Below are 13,212 nucleotides of genomic sequence, written 5' to 3'. Positions count from 1 at the left end.
AATTACTTGTTTACAGCAACTCTCTGCACATCTCCAGAGATTAAAGACGTGATCTTCTCCCCACAAACTGGCTTAGTGTCAGTATTACGGCCCTGCAGCCCCGGGAGGACCTGTCTGAGAACAGCAGCCCTTTGTACCCAGGCCTGTCTCCTCTCCCTGACAGGAGCCAGCCTGGCTTGCTGGAGTCAGGATAATGACAGTTTACAGTTGCCATCAGCAGATGCACAAGTCAAAGCCTTGGAGGTTGGGCATGTTTGCAATGACTCATGTTTAACACTCATTCTCAAGTTTACAGCGACTACAATCAAGTTAAAGGTTCACTTCTGACACTGCTTTAGCCACGCTTCAACTCGAGCGGACTGCAGCAGCGCAGCCAGGAAGATGTGCTAGCACACAAAACCAGCCCCTCTGGAAAACCAAGTCACTTAAATCTCAAAGACATTCAGTTAACACATCTAAGACATGTCAGGCCAAAACAATAGTTTATTTCGTTTTCAGCAACATCTCAACCATCAAAAAAATAAACTCTAACACAGATGGATGGAAGACTTCTCTACAGTGTAACTAAGCGGGCTCTACCCCAACGGTTTGAATTAGAGTGACATTTTATTATTCATCCAATAAGTTAGGAAGCATGAGAATAAAGTGCTTTATTTCTGAGCTGGTATGAGGTCATCAATGGACTGGCCTTTCTCAAGGCGTTTTTCCATTTCAATGAGCAGCTTCACACCATCCACCACCATCTGCACCAGCTCCACCTCAGAGAAGCCAAGACGATCAGCATTGGAGACATCAAACACCCCTCCGACAGCAGCTGTGTCCACACCACCTGCAGCAAGAGATGTAGTTAGTACACTGATCACTGCTAGCACAGGTGAGTCCACCCTTCTTCCCTCACTAGCTTGAGGTGGGAACACAGCAAGACAGCTCTGCAAGTTGCCACTGCCACCTCCTCCTGCATGCAGGGAGATAAAGCTGCACGTGACTGCCAACGTGAGCCACCAAGCATGCCATCAGGGCAGCGCCTTATTCCTGTAACCCAAGAGCACCCTAACCTGTGGCCAGATGTACCCACTGTAGCTATTTCCTAGCCAGAAGTTAAATTGGGATTCCCATCCCTTCTTACAACAGCGACAGCTGCCATCAGGTCCACCTTACCTGGGGCTCACAACACCAGACAGGACATGCCTGGACAGCCAGATACAGTAAGGTATAAGCAGAGCACTGGCATCTCCACCCCCTCGAGCTACGATTTTAAGGCTTGGTTCTCTCCATGTGCTTACAAGGGTCCCTTTTGGATGGTCCAACAGGCACTGCCCATGTGAACCCACAGCTCCGGCTGTAGCCAGGTTTCTGCTGGTGTCTTAGGGCAGCCTGAGTAGGACATCACTGTATCACCACCTCTCACCTGTGCCTCGTTTCTGCAGCCGAAGCCTCTTAAGGACTTCTCCAAACTTCTCATGTTTCCCAAGATTTGGTAGTTTGATGTGCACGCCAGCACGGAGCCCTGTTCCAAGGTTGGATGGGCAGGTCAGGATGTAGCCCAAGTGTGGATTCCACATGAACTCGTAGTTTTTGGACTTGAAGAGAGTTTCTATCTATAAATAGAGAAAATGGATGTTCAAGAGATCGTTCTCTGCCTGAAGGATGTAGGTCATCCATTAGTGCTCATTTACAGCTTCAGTTACATAGCAACAGCCACAACAGTTTGAAGAGCTATTTAAGCCAGTCACATAAGCCCCCTCCATTTGGAAAAAAGGGTCACCAACAAGGGGCTTTTAAGGCCTTAATCTTAGTCCTAGCAGCAAGACAGTCCAAGCAGCTAAGTTTAAACTACACTACAAAATCTGAAGTCACTATCTCCTGGGAAGCTTGATTTAGTACATGTCAAGCTGGCACGTCTGTTAGGATTAGGGAAGGGACTGGTAAGGCTCAAGTTCATCTCAAGACTAGAAGCTGAGAAAAGCAGTCAGCCTAGAAACTTCAGTCCAGCTTTGTCCACATTCAGGCAGTTTCTCCTCCCCCCCCGGGTGTCTCAACGCTTGATTTATAGAACCACACAGAAATCCTTGAAGTACAGTTTAGACACTTGGGTAAGGGTGCCACATCAGAGGACATATTTTAGATTTCATAGCCACAATGCTTTGCCAATAAAGGTGTTTCAGAGCCCTCACAGCTCTGAACCTCATCAGGGTGTTCCCAGAAACCCAGGCTATGAAGCACCACCATGCAGGACTCGGGAGTGGGCTTGAAAGAGTTTGCATTCTCAGCTCTACACCAGAGAAACATGTACCATTTGCACATACAGCTCAGGCAGTATTGATTTACCTGTGTTAGCCCAGTACAGAAGCGGGTAAATACTTCCTTCATGTTGCCACCTTTCTGCATGGAAATAACTCTAAGGTGATCCTCCTCGTTGATCCAAACAAGGAAGGTCTTGTTATCATTGTGCCTAGGAGGAGACAAGGCAAACAACTTGTCTGTCCCACCTGACATTTTCAAGATAATTGTAATAGCACCAAATTACTCATCATTGCAGCTTTTATTTCAAGAAGCTCACTTAGTTGCTTCTTCAAAGAAATTAATCTTACTTCTTTTGTCCATGCAGGACCTCACAGAGTTAAGCTCGTTGTTTTTACCCTGCTCTTTTCAAGAAGTAGTTTGAATTGGCCTATATCTAAACAGGTCAGAATGAGTAATGACATGACATTAGCCAGTCTTACAGTATCAAACCCTAAAATCCCTAGCTCACTTGTGGCCCGAGTTTACAAATTTAAGAGGTTTCATCTGTTCAGCAGAGTTTGCAGAAGGGTGATGGGTACAGACTTTGAGGCAGGCCTGTACAGCGATGTTCATAATGACACCATGTTGACAATGTGTAACAAAGCCTTTTATCAGAATTTTGTCAGATTCTGTTAAGCTGCACTTTGTACCTTATCAGGGAACTGAGCTGAGTTTTCACTATTGATTTTTAGATCGAGGTTCTTCAGAGATGCTATAAAAACCTCTGAACACCAACGGGACCCTCTTGTCCTAGCTTGCAGCTGGCAGCAAGTACTATCATCAACCTTTATCATGCTGATAATTTCTCAGCTTGATTAGGATCAAAAATTAACTAGTACCTGAGGAAAGTTATTTATGCAGACAACACTGAGACTTTACACTTCAAGCTTGTAGATTACTCATGCTCAGATGACAGCGCTATCTACTGCTGGCAATCTGCAGGTAGATGACGCAATCTTAAAGGTGACCTACAGAAACAAAGCGTGCTTCCTCTGGGTTGTACTGAAGCAGCTACAGTAATAAGATTGGAGTATTCCAGTTGATAAAAACCTAGCCCTTGGCTTACAAGGGAGCAAGTTAATTATGCTGCAGAAGCTCCCGAGATGCAGAGTTTTATGTAGGTGACCTACATCTGACGAGCAGAATCCTTCCATTCCACACCTCTGCATCAGTCAACTCATGTCACCAAGTCTCTGGAGGCAGGGGGGGAAATCTTCTCACTAGTACAGGTGAAGCCATACTAGTCCAGCATCAGTGAGTTTCTGCAAGCAGAAGTGATGAGACTACAAGGGAGCGACTATGCACCCAGTATCAAGTCTGAGCTAAGCCAGCACTATGGTTTGTTACCACAAGTTGCTCTAAGCTCCTGGGACAAGAGCTGAATGCAGTGGCACATCTATTCCTTTAGAAGTGACTACTTTCATAAGCTGATTCGATTACTGTCTGGTGCTTCACTAACCTGTGCTGGATGGGTAGGCTCTGGTTACAGGCTAGCCAAGCTGGCTTGCTCCTACCAGCCCAGTGTGGTGCACAGTAACACTTGGCCAAAATCCGCTGGTTTAGATCCCACTTCCCCAGAGGGGACCCCACAAGTTTCTCATTAGATTCAGCAATACGAGTTCAGAAGCTGCCATTTTGCCCAACAGTACAAACCGCGACCAAAACTGCAAGATTTTTTTGCAGGTACTTTGTAAGACTCCTCCCTTGCAGGCATACTCACCAGATACCCCTGGCATCAGGCCAATCTCGTGCCATCCCAGATGCCAACAGAAGAGGAGAAACTGGCTTGTCAAACAAGAAGTGATCGTCAATCAGCTGCTGCTGCTCTGCATCAGTCATGTTCCTCAGAGCATAGTACTTCCCCTTGAGATCACCTTCCAGACTACCCAGAGCTGAAAGAGAGTGTCACTTTCAGAATGGGACCAACAGCACTACACATTCCCAGCGCTTTAGAGACCACACACAAAGTATGGCAATGTCTGATCTGCTGGGTTTGGTTCCTCCCTTGCTTTCATCTGCAATGGCAATGCCTTTGTGGCCTTACAGAACTTAAGGCAGTATCAGATGATTTGTCTGCACCTTCCAGGCTTACACAAGCAGCCTTTGTTCCCTTGCACACAGTATAGAATCATTACTGCTGCTTAACTGTAAAAGTGGAGTGCTTTCTTCCAAGGAGAATCAAGGTCATGAATATAACAAACTATTATCCTAGTCAAGGACTGTTACCCTGCCCTTGAGAGGTTTTGCAACAACTACACTCTCAGTCTCCAGAACTGCACCTTGAGTGTATCCTTTCCTCTCACTTAATGGAGTTGAGAGGCAACAGAAAAAGCCTGCAGCTGAGGAGTTCCACTGAAAACTAGGGCTTACTCTAGTCAACTGCACATTTGGAGCAAGACTACATCCCTAAGCAAGCTGAACGTTAATGAAAGTCAATTAAAAGCAGCCACAAAATACTGCAACCATGACTCAAGCCCTGAAGTTGCTACATACCTGTTACATTTCAGGTTTGAGCCATGATGAACCAACCTCTTTCCCTACACATATAGAAAGAAGCTTTCAAGATCAGCAAAGGTCAACTTAATGCAGTCCAACCTCCCTCTGACATGTGCTCTTGCTCTCAGCTACAAACTGCAGTGCTGAGGCAGCTGTAATGTAATGAGCCTTTTGCAGGTAAGGCTCCATGTTCAGACTAAGTCTTGAGGGAGGTGGCCTTTGGCAACCGCCTCCATTTTCAAACCGCAAAGAACACCTCTTGCGCAAAGGACATAAGTAGTTTCCCCCATGCACCCAGTTCTCGCTTTACCTTCAACGGAGAGCTTTTCGATAGCCCGCCTCTCTCCTCGACTACAGTGCGGGGGAAGACAGAATCCACGGATGCTTCTACCAGTTCTGACACGGGAACTTAGCACGTAATTGGGATCCAGGTCATCACCTCCCTACAAGATTAGGAAACCAGTGAGTACAACCCGTTTGCCAAGATACCTACCCTAAATACATGTAGCTCCCATGCATTTAAGCATGCATCTTATACTTGAGATGTTGACTGCTTGGCCTGTAAGCCAGTGTCTTACTTCAGGACTATTTTCTTCAGCATGAGCTCAAGTATCTGTGTAACACAACCCTTGTTTTGAGGCTAAGGCTACGGCTACTAAGTAGTGCTAGAAGATATGGATACCACCAGACCATCAGGTTTATGTCCATTTCAGACTATGGTCTGGGCTTCTGTTACCCCTTCAGATCCGCAGTCTAGAGGTATCAACATGAGGGCAACCCCTGTTGTTTAGGTAGGTGTTTGCTCTTGCAGATGAGAATTATTCACTATTGTCATCCAAAGTCTCTTAGTTTCAAGATGACCTATGGCTAGCCAATCAACATGGCATTAGGAATTCCTGGAGTCTTCAGTAACATTTGAATTCCATAAAATGGGCAGAAACCCTTGCTCCTAGCCATAACAATGTCTATTCTCTAGTATGAGACCACCAGGTGATGTTTAAGATCCAAGATCAGATAGTAGAAAGTGTCATGTTTTACAACAGTCTTTGACTCCTCACACGGTGGTGTTTAGCTTGACTACTACAGCCCACAGTTCACAGAAGTACACGTTGAACATCTTTGGCATGATCTACGTTGCAGCTGCACGTGAAGCAAGCTCCTGCTGCGTGCCAGCTGCCTGGTTCTACCCAGCCACTGACACCCTGCAGCAGCAAGCTCTTAAAAGTCTGATTGCACTGGACGCACTGCACTGGGTGAAAGTGAGGGGGCAGAGCCTGAGCAATCAGTTTAGGCAGCTGCCAACAACTTTACCCAGTCCTCAGACCAGTAGGCATCAGTAATGGATCAAAAGTTTATACCTGCAGGTTATCAGCGTTCAGGTCGGTCTTGTGCTCATCAGTTGGTTTGTAGCCACCATGCCTGTCTTCAATAACTGGATCAAAGAGTTCCTTAAACACATCATAGGATTCTTCATCACCAGCTACGCATCCTACTGTCATTATGAAGGGATGGCCTGGAGTGGTAATAAAGTCAGAAGAGCTAAGTTTGGGTGATGTTTGGCTGTACTCCAATGCAGCACTAACCAGGCAAGTTCTTTAGTGGTAGGTCTAGTCACTTAAAATGCATTCTTACATAAAAACATTTGGAGAGACCCTACGTTTTACACTTCATCCAGTTAGTCAAATGCAGTGCTATGGAAACCCGTAACTGTTGCCATTAAACCATGCTCATTTGTCAAGCTCGGCTTCGGACAAATTTGCACAGCACATCCAATTTCGCTAGCTAATTTAGACCACCAGACAGAACTTTACGTCTAAGCAATCATGCTTTGCTGTAAGCAAGTATACTTCGCTTTTTCTTCCTTCTGCTACAGACAGAGCTGCATTTCTGTAGTCTGCTCATAAATACCACCTCCACAAGATTAGTTTCAAGTCACCATATTCAAAAGCACCAGTTACTTCAGCTGGCTCACACAGAATATTCTCAACGCATTTTACCAGGATTATCAACCCCAGTCTGAATGACATCATCCAGGGTGAAGCCACTGGGCGTGACTCTGTCTCTCAGTTTCTTGTATAAATCCAGGGTTAGCACTTTGGCCATGTGGTTGTTGTGGGTGCTCAGGTCCGGGTACTCCTCATCAGGAGGCAGTCTCTGATTATTTAGTTGGGCCATTTTGATATTGCTGGAGTAAAAATAAATACTGTAATGTTAACATGTAAACACATCTGCTCCCCCTTTTTTCATAGAAGTGCTAGAAAACATCACATAACCAGTTTGGAATAGGAATAGACCAGAACAGCCAGGTAATCCCACATAACATCAGGGTTGGGTTTTTTTTTCCCCCCCGGTTGCGTTATAATTAGAATGCATCTGGTTTTGGTTTTTTTTTTGTTGTTGTTTGGGTTTTTTTTGGTTTTTTTTTTTTTTTTTTTTTTTTTTTGTTTGGATTGAAAGTATTTAGCAGAGCAGTTACATAATTGAAGTGTCAGGGAATTGATATGTCAGACCACAGCAAGGAACATGGCTTGATAGAACAAGGCCTCTTTTAACACAGCCATGCGTTTAGAGCCGTCTCTCAATGCTTTACAAGATTTGCCTCTCAGCAGCTCAAGAGCTTTGGGTGCCGTTGTCAAGAAGCACTTCCAGTAAGGAGGGAGAACAGATCGTTAGGCGGATCTAACGGTCCCCGGCCGTTACCTGGGTTGTCAACCCCAGTCTGGATGACATCATCCAGCGTAAATCCACTGGAAGTCTGTTTATCCCTCAACTTCTTGTACAGGTCCGGGGTCAGCACCTTGGCCATGTGATTGTTGTGAACGCTCAGGTCGGGGAACTCATCATCGGCAGAGTACTTCATCTTCAGGAGGTTGTGGCTGTTTGAGAAGGGCATGGCTGACCCTACCGCAGTCACTAGGGGAGAGAGAGGGGAAGCCTATCACTGGGGGCTTGGCAGGCCTCCACACCGCCCGCGGGGGGAAGCCCGGCACCCAGGCAAGGTCACCTTGCCCGCTGTTCCCCCCCTGCCTCTCGCACCTTCGCTGCTGCACCACCTCCCGCAGGAGCCGGGAAGGAGGAAAGGAAAAAGTTCTTCACCTCCGCCAGCCTTGCCCCGTCCTTCGCCACCCCGGCCGCTCCCCGGGCGCCGCCCGGCTGAAGGGACGCGCGCCGGGCGGCCGTTGGCAGCGCCGGGCGGCCGTTGGCAGCGCCGGGCTGACCCCGCCGGCCGCTCTGGGGCGGGGGGAGCGGCCGGGCCGCCGCGGGGCTGGGGCGGGGGGGGGCTCGGCCCCGCCGGGACCCCGGGCCGGCCGGCAGGTGAGCGGGGCGGCACCGCCGTGCCCTCGGGGGGCGGCCGCGTCTCCTCCTCCCGCCGCTACCGGGCGGGGGGGACCCGCCGCGCCCCGGCCCCAGGAGCGTTAGCGCCCGGCGCCCCGGCTGCTCCCCGACTCGGCAGCGGCGGGGTGGGCAGCACCTAACAAGCCATTATACAACAGACGGCTCCCTCGGGGGACCTGGCTGGGGCGAGCATATGTAACTACCCTGCTAAATACCGGGTGGATCTGGTTTTAGAGCGGGGCCCGCTCCGGCTGGGGGCAAGCCCGGTAACACCTGCGCCGCGCCCCGCCGAGAGCTCCGCGCCACGGCCCCCGCCCCAGCTGCGCGCCGGGCGCCCCTGCCCCGCGCTGCCCCCCGCCGCACCCGCAGCCCCGCTCCCCCTCCTCAGCCGGACCGGCTCCACCCCACACAGGGGGAAGAAAAAAACTAAACGAAAAAAATTAGAAAAAAAAAAGAAAAATCTTATTTTAAAGCTGCAGGACGGCTCGGCTGCCCCGGGACTTACCGAGGGCTCCGCAGCCAAAGCAAGGACCTCAGCGCCCCGCTGCTCCCTAGCCGGAGTGGAGCCCCAACGCCGCTGCCGCGCCTCTTTTATATAGAGCGCGACCCGCCGCCCCATTGGCCGCTATTTATAGCCCATTCATTCCATTGGGCCAGGCGCGGGAGGGCGGGGCGAGCGCCCTGTCGCTGGCCGGGCCCAGGCGTGCCGCCATTTTGCTTGGCCTCGGGGAGGCAGGGCGGCGTGCGGCGGGGCCGGGCCGGGGCCGGGGCCGGGGCCGGGCCGGGCCGGAGCCGCTCCCCGCAGCGGAGAGGCGACGGCGCCCTCGGCGGCTTGGTTAAACACCTACACGCGTGTGGAAACCCATCTCCGCCCTCCATCGGCCAAGGGTTGCGCGCAGGTGGCGGTGCCGTCGCACGCCAACGCGGGCACGCGGCCTCTTCCCGTCAGGCTTCACACCCCGGTTGAGGGTTCGGTAACGGGTGCGCCGACCTGCCACCCTCACCAGGAGGGCTTCAGCGGCAGGGCTGGCGTGCCCCGGGTCGCGCGGGCGACGGGCCGCCCCCGAGCCGGCTCGGCAGGAGCCGCCGACGCGGCCGGGGATGCGGGGCTCGGCCCCGGCGCCCGAGAGCAGCGGCCGGGCTCTGCAGAGGAAGGAGCTGCCGCTCGCCCGGCGCCTCGCCTCCGGCACCTGCGAAGGCGTGGGCTCGTTTCACAGTTTAACGCGAAAGGAAGCGGGGTGGTTGTGTAAAGCGCGGCGAGTCTCCTGCTCGTCATGTGCCAAAAAAAAAAAAAAAAAGTTCGGTTTTATTGGAGAGTGGCTGATTTCCCGCTGAAGACAGAAGTAGGAAGGCTGGGATCTGACCCACCTAAAACTCACCTGAAATTCACGAAAATAGTGACTTCCACTGGTCTCCTTGTAGGAATGAGCAGGGTTTGTCCCAAAGCTCAGATGCAGCCGAGAATCCCATTGTTTGCAGAAATAAATACATTCACAACGTGAATGACTATCTTGATCTGACTTTCACCTTTACACAATAGTTTCTTTATCCTTCTCTGACGTGCATTTCTCACGACAGAACCCACGTTGATCCTCCTGTCCAAACAGAGCGTACTCACCCATGCGAACGCGGGGCCGAGTCGCAGAGTTGCTTTCTTCGACACCAGTTGTGCACGTCAGGAGACATCAGCTGAAACTCCTTCCCCGCCACAACTCTTTCAGCACCACAACCAGTACCCTCACCTCGACAGCGAGAAGCGCGTGCACTTTACAGAACTGCTCGGGATTTAAAAAAAATAATACACAGATAGAGGAAATCATTACAAAACAAAAAGCATAGACTGCTTCAAATAAAACTGCGTTGTGTTTGGCTGCCATCCAGATTCCCGAGTTATTCCAGGTCTGATAGACTGAAATGCTGAGTGTAGTGATCTCCAGTAGGAGCCAAGGGCTCGGCATCTGTGCACGCCTGGTCTCTTATCTCCCGGATCAAAGAACAAATCCTCTCTCTAGGTCTCCGCTGCCTTGTTAACCTCACAAAATCTGCCCCTACGTTTTACTAGTTTCACACATCGCTCGTGCTTCAGAATAGTGTCAGTTGCAAATAATGCCGCCGCTAAGCGGGTATTAAATGAATGTCAGTGTAAAATCGTACCCAGAGTCCTCAAAATAAATGTAATATTGCTGGATGACCTCAGTTGCAACACTTTTTTTTTTTCTTTTTTTTATCTTCTTTTTACTCTTTTTTGTTGAAGTCACACATAGTTCCGATTGTGGATTTTTTTTAGTGTAAACCACTCAGTTATTATTTTTAATTTGTAACAATAGAAATAAAACTAAGAGCATTTTCTTACATTACACCACATTTCTGTGGTGTTTTTCTTCACAAAAAAAAGCGTAGGTATCGAAGGCTCCTTCTGTCTTATTCCATAATCTGTTGCCACAGAGAAGCAATCAACTGTTCTGTATTATTATTGTTCCATAGATTCGTGGAGTCAAGGTCACCTCAAAAACCAAAATCCGAGGATCCATTACTATTCATTGGGTACGCTCTTTCCCTCCCCATCTTGCAGAACAGGGAATACCGGTCATTACAGTATTATAAACTGGTAGTACTCTCAATGTGCCATTCATTATAGCACTTCCGACACAGACAGACACCTCTTCTTCACAAAACTTTTGTCTGAAGACATGGAAACAGAGTCGCGGGCGCAAACCAACCCAAATATATCCAATTTACATGTTTAATACACAATGCACCCTCTACCCCCTTTTCCTCACCACTGTTGGACAAATTTCCCGCATGCACTAAGTCAGAAGTGGCTATTACCTCACTGGGTTTTATTCAGGCAGCATTTTAAGATTTGCTGAAAGCTGTGTGTAAATTGGATCCTACCTTTGTTACAGCACCCCATCCCGGCCTCCCCAGTGACTTGATTATAGATGCTGCGCAGTGTGTCAACAGTCTCTGATCAACCGTTTTATCTAGCTCATCTGCTGAGAGAATACTTTCTTTGGACAAGCCTGTACGGCCTGTTAGACTGTGATAAAGGCACCAACACGTACTTTCTGTGCTGGGATGGTATCTTAGTTCGTATACGCTACGTTGCCGTCCTGCAGCTCAGGATGGAAAGGGGGGGCGATTACTCCAGAGATCTCTGCACTGAGCTTTAACAATGAAGAATTAAGGGAAGTTAATCATGGGCCATGCAGCTGACTTCCTAAGAGGCTTAATTATAAATGTTGTGCAGTGTACAACTGCAAGAGGAGATGGGTGTTAGCTAGTGAATGTGTCTTCTGAAATTACTCGCGTGAACGTAAGATGAACCTGAAGAATTAGGGGATAAACATCTTCATGAAAACCTAGAAGAATATTTCAAATTAGGAAATAGCAAGAGAAAGTGGTTTGCTACAAACAACTGAATTGTTTCCAATTTCTAATTGACAACTAAACAGTACTTAAAAATTAAACATAACACTCATGTATCAGTAGATTAAAGAGATTGGTTATAGCTGCATCTGCTTAACTTCTCAAATGAAACTTCCCTTCCCATTTACATGTATCGCTTAAAATATATTTGCCTAGCTATTATCCTTGGTGTATTTTTTTTCCCGCTGCTTAGGCAGTCTGTTGAAAATTACTGATCGTTTCCAGTGAGCTGAGTGCCTGTGGAAACTAGGAGATGCCGAGTGTCCTGATCTTGCATACAGTCAGGCCCGCAGTGATCTGAACAGCAGTTCATCATGGGAAAGAAAGGACATAAGAACATAAACAATGACAAATATAACCAATGACACTAAAAATGACAGAAAAAACCCAAGGTAGGTGCAAATATAAAGCCACAGTAGAGCCATGATTGCCAGTCAGAAAAACAGCTGAGTAGGAGTTCACAGTTTAAGAAACCTCTGAAACTGCATACATTATGTTTAGATTAGATGGAGGAGAGTTTCATAACTAAATAACAAAGACTACTGCAATTATGATATGGGCAGGTCAACAGCATAACAAAAAGTGTGTTCTCACTGAAGGTAATGGGCAAAAATTCCCTTATACTTGGTGGACTCACATTCATTAAAAAAAAAATCACAAATTATCATCTATACGGCTCTCCGTTATTGTGTTCTTGATTGCGGAAGGATGACTTTTTCTCCACTATTGTACATTACAGGTTAGTGGTGAACGCAGCACCATACAGAGCGTTATCTGATTTAGCGGGGAACATTACCTGCCCGTCCGGGGTGATTCACATGCTCTCTGCTATGCCCATACCCCTCCCATGCCAGGTGGCCTGGGCTTGTTGCAAGCAGAAGATGAGGCGATACTCTCCTCCTTGGCTCCTCCTTGCCTCCTGACTACAGCCCCCGTACCACTGGGGCACGCAGGGCTCTCCACATCACTTCAGTCCTAAACACGAGACAGAAGTAGGAGTTAGAACCATGCTATTTGGGGTTTAGATAATGATTCCGCTGCTTCTGAGCCCACATTGTGGTTTCTCCTGCAGCCTTACGAAACCCGTATGAAGGGTTTGGTCGGCCTTGAGCTGCCTTTCCCCCGAGCGGGCTGCCCTGGGGGAGGGCAGGCAGAACCTTCTGGAAGCTTCTTGCCTGGGTGCCGGGGGTGAGGCCTGGCTCCACCAGCGGCAGAGGCAGAGCCGTTCCCTGGGGAAGGGGCTTCGCCCCGCCTGGCGGCGGCCCTCAGGCCCCCCAAACGGACGCTTGATGGGTGGAAAACGGGAGTTCCCGCTGGGCTGCCTGGTAACCCTCACGGCCCTCCAAGGAACCCGCCGCCCGCGGGGACCCCTTCAGTTTCACCCGTTAAGAGGCGCGGCGAACCGCGGCTGCCCCTCCGCGCCCTCCCGGCCGGCTGGGGCCGCCGCCCCTCGCCGAGGCAGGGCCACCCCGCTCGGCTCGGCGAGGGGGTGCCCGCAGGGCTGCCGAGGGCGGTCGGTGACCGTCCCCGCTCCTCAGGGAGCCAGCGAGGCGCGCTGAGAGGACGTGAGGCTGGGTCGGGCAGCGGCGGGCTGAGGGGACGGGCGCCTCGATCGGGCTGCGGGCGGCGGGGGCTGAGGGGGCCGGGCGGCGGGAGCCGGGGCTGACC

The 13,212-nt window shown here is 49.7% G+C and overlaps 1 protein-coding gene across 3 annotated transcripts; it reads right to left on the bottom strand.

The window, feature by feature from the left end:
• Positions 1-465: 465 nt before the first annotated feature.
• On the bottom strand, positions 466-8,681 carry CKB (creatine kinase B). 3 transcript variants are annotated; one of them, XM_082316889.1, is made up of 8 exons: positions 8,621-8,681; positions 7,480-7,692; positions 6,138-6,292; positions 5,090-5,222; positions 4,004-4,175; positions 2,329-2,452; positions 1,409-1,598; positions 466-829 (listed from the first exon to the last, which is right to left on the bottom strand). In XM_082316889.1, the coding sequence occupies exons 2-8, from the start codon at positions 7,670-7,672 to the stop codon at positions 651-653; spliced, it is 1,146 nt and encodes a 381-aa protein (XP_082173015.1). In that variant the 5' UTR covers positions 7,673-7,692; positions 8,621-8,681; the 3' UTR covers positions 466-650. The 3 variants fall into 3 exon arrangements, with proteins under 3 accessions (XP_082173015.1, XP_082173016.1, XP_082173017.1); XM_082316890.1 differs by lacking the exon at positions 7,480-7,692 and adding an exon at positions 6,777-6,964 and having other exon boundaries at positions 8,621-8,676; XM_082316891.1 differs by lacking the exon at positions 8,621-8,681 and adding an exon at positions 6,777-6,964 and having other exon boundaries at positions 7,480-7,569.
• Positions 8,682-13,212: the final 4,531 nt, after the last annotated feature.

This window comes from Platalea leucorodia (assembly GCF_965183815.1).
Source record: "Platalea leucorodia genome assembly, chromosome: 7".
Taxonomy (NCBI): domain Eukaryota; kingdom Metazoa; phylum Chordata; class Aves; order Pelecaniformes; family Threskiornithidae; genus Platalea; species Platalea leucorodia.
Note: the sequence above shows the minus strand (reverse complement) of the source record. Positions and strands in the feature narration are given on the sequence as shown.

Coding starts and splice junctions, on each gene's coding strand:
- CKB (XM_082316889.1), bottom strand. CDS start 7,672: ATGCCCTTCTCAAACAGCCACAACCTCCTGAAGATGAAGTACTCTGCC. Junction 6,293..7,479: donor GACTGGGGTTGACAACCCAG/GTAACGGCCGGG, acceptor TTACCACTCCAG/GCCATCCCTTCATAATGACA. Junction 4,176..5,089: donor CGAAAAGCTCTCCGTTGAAG/GTAAAGCGAGAA, acceptor ACTCTCTTTCAG/CTCTGGGTAGTCTGGAAGGT.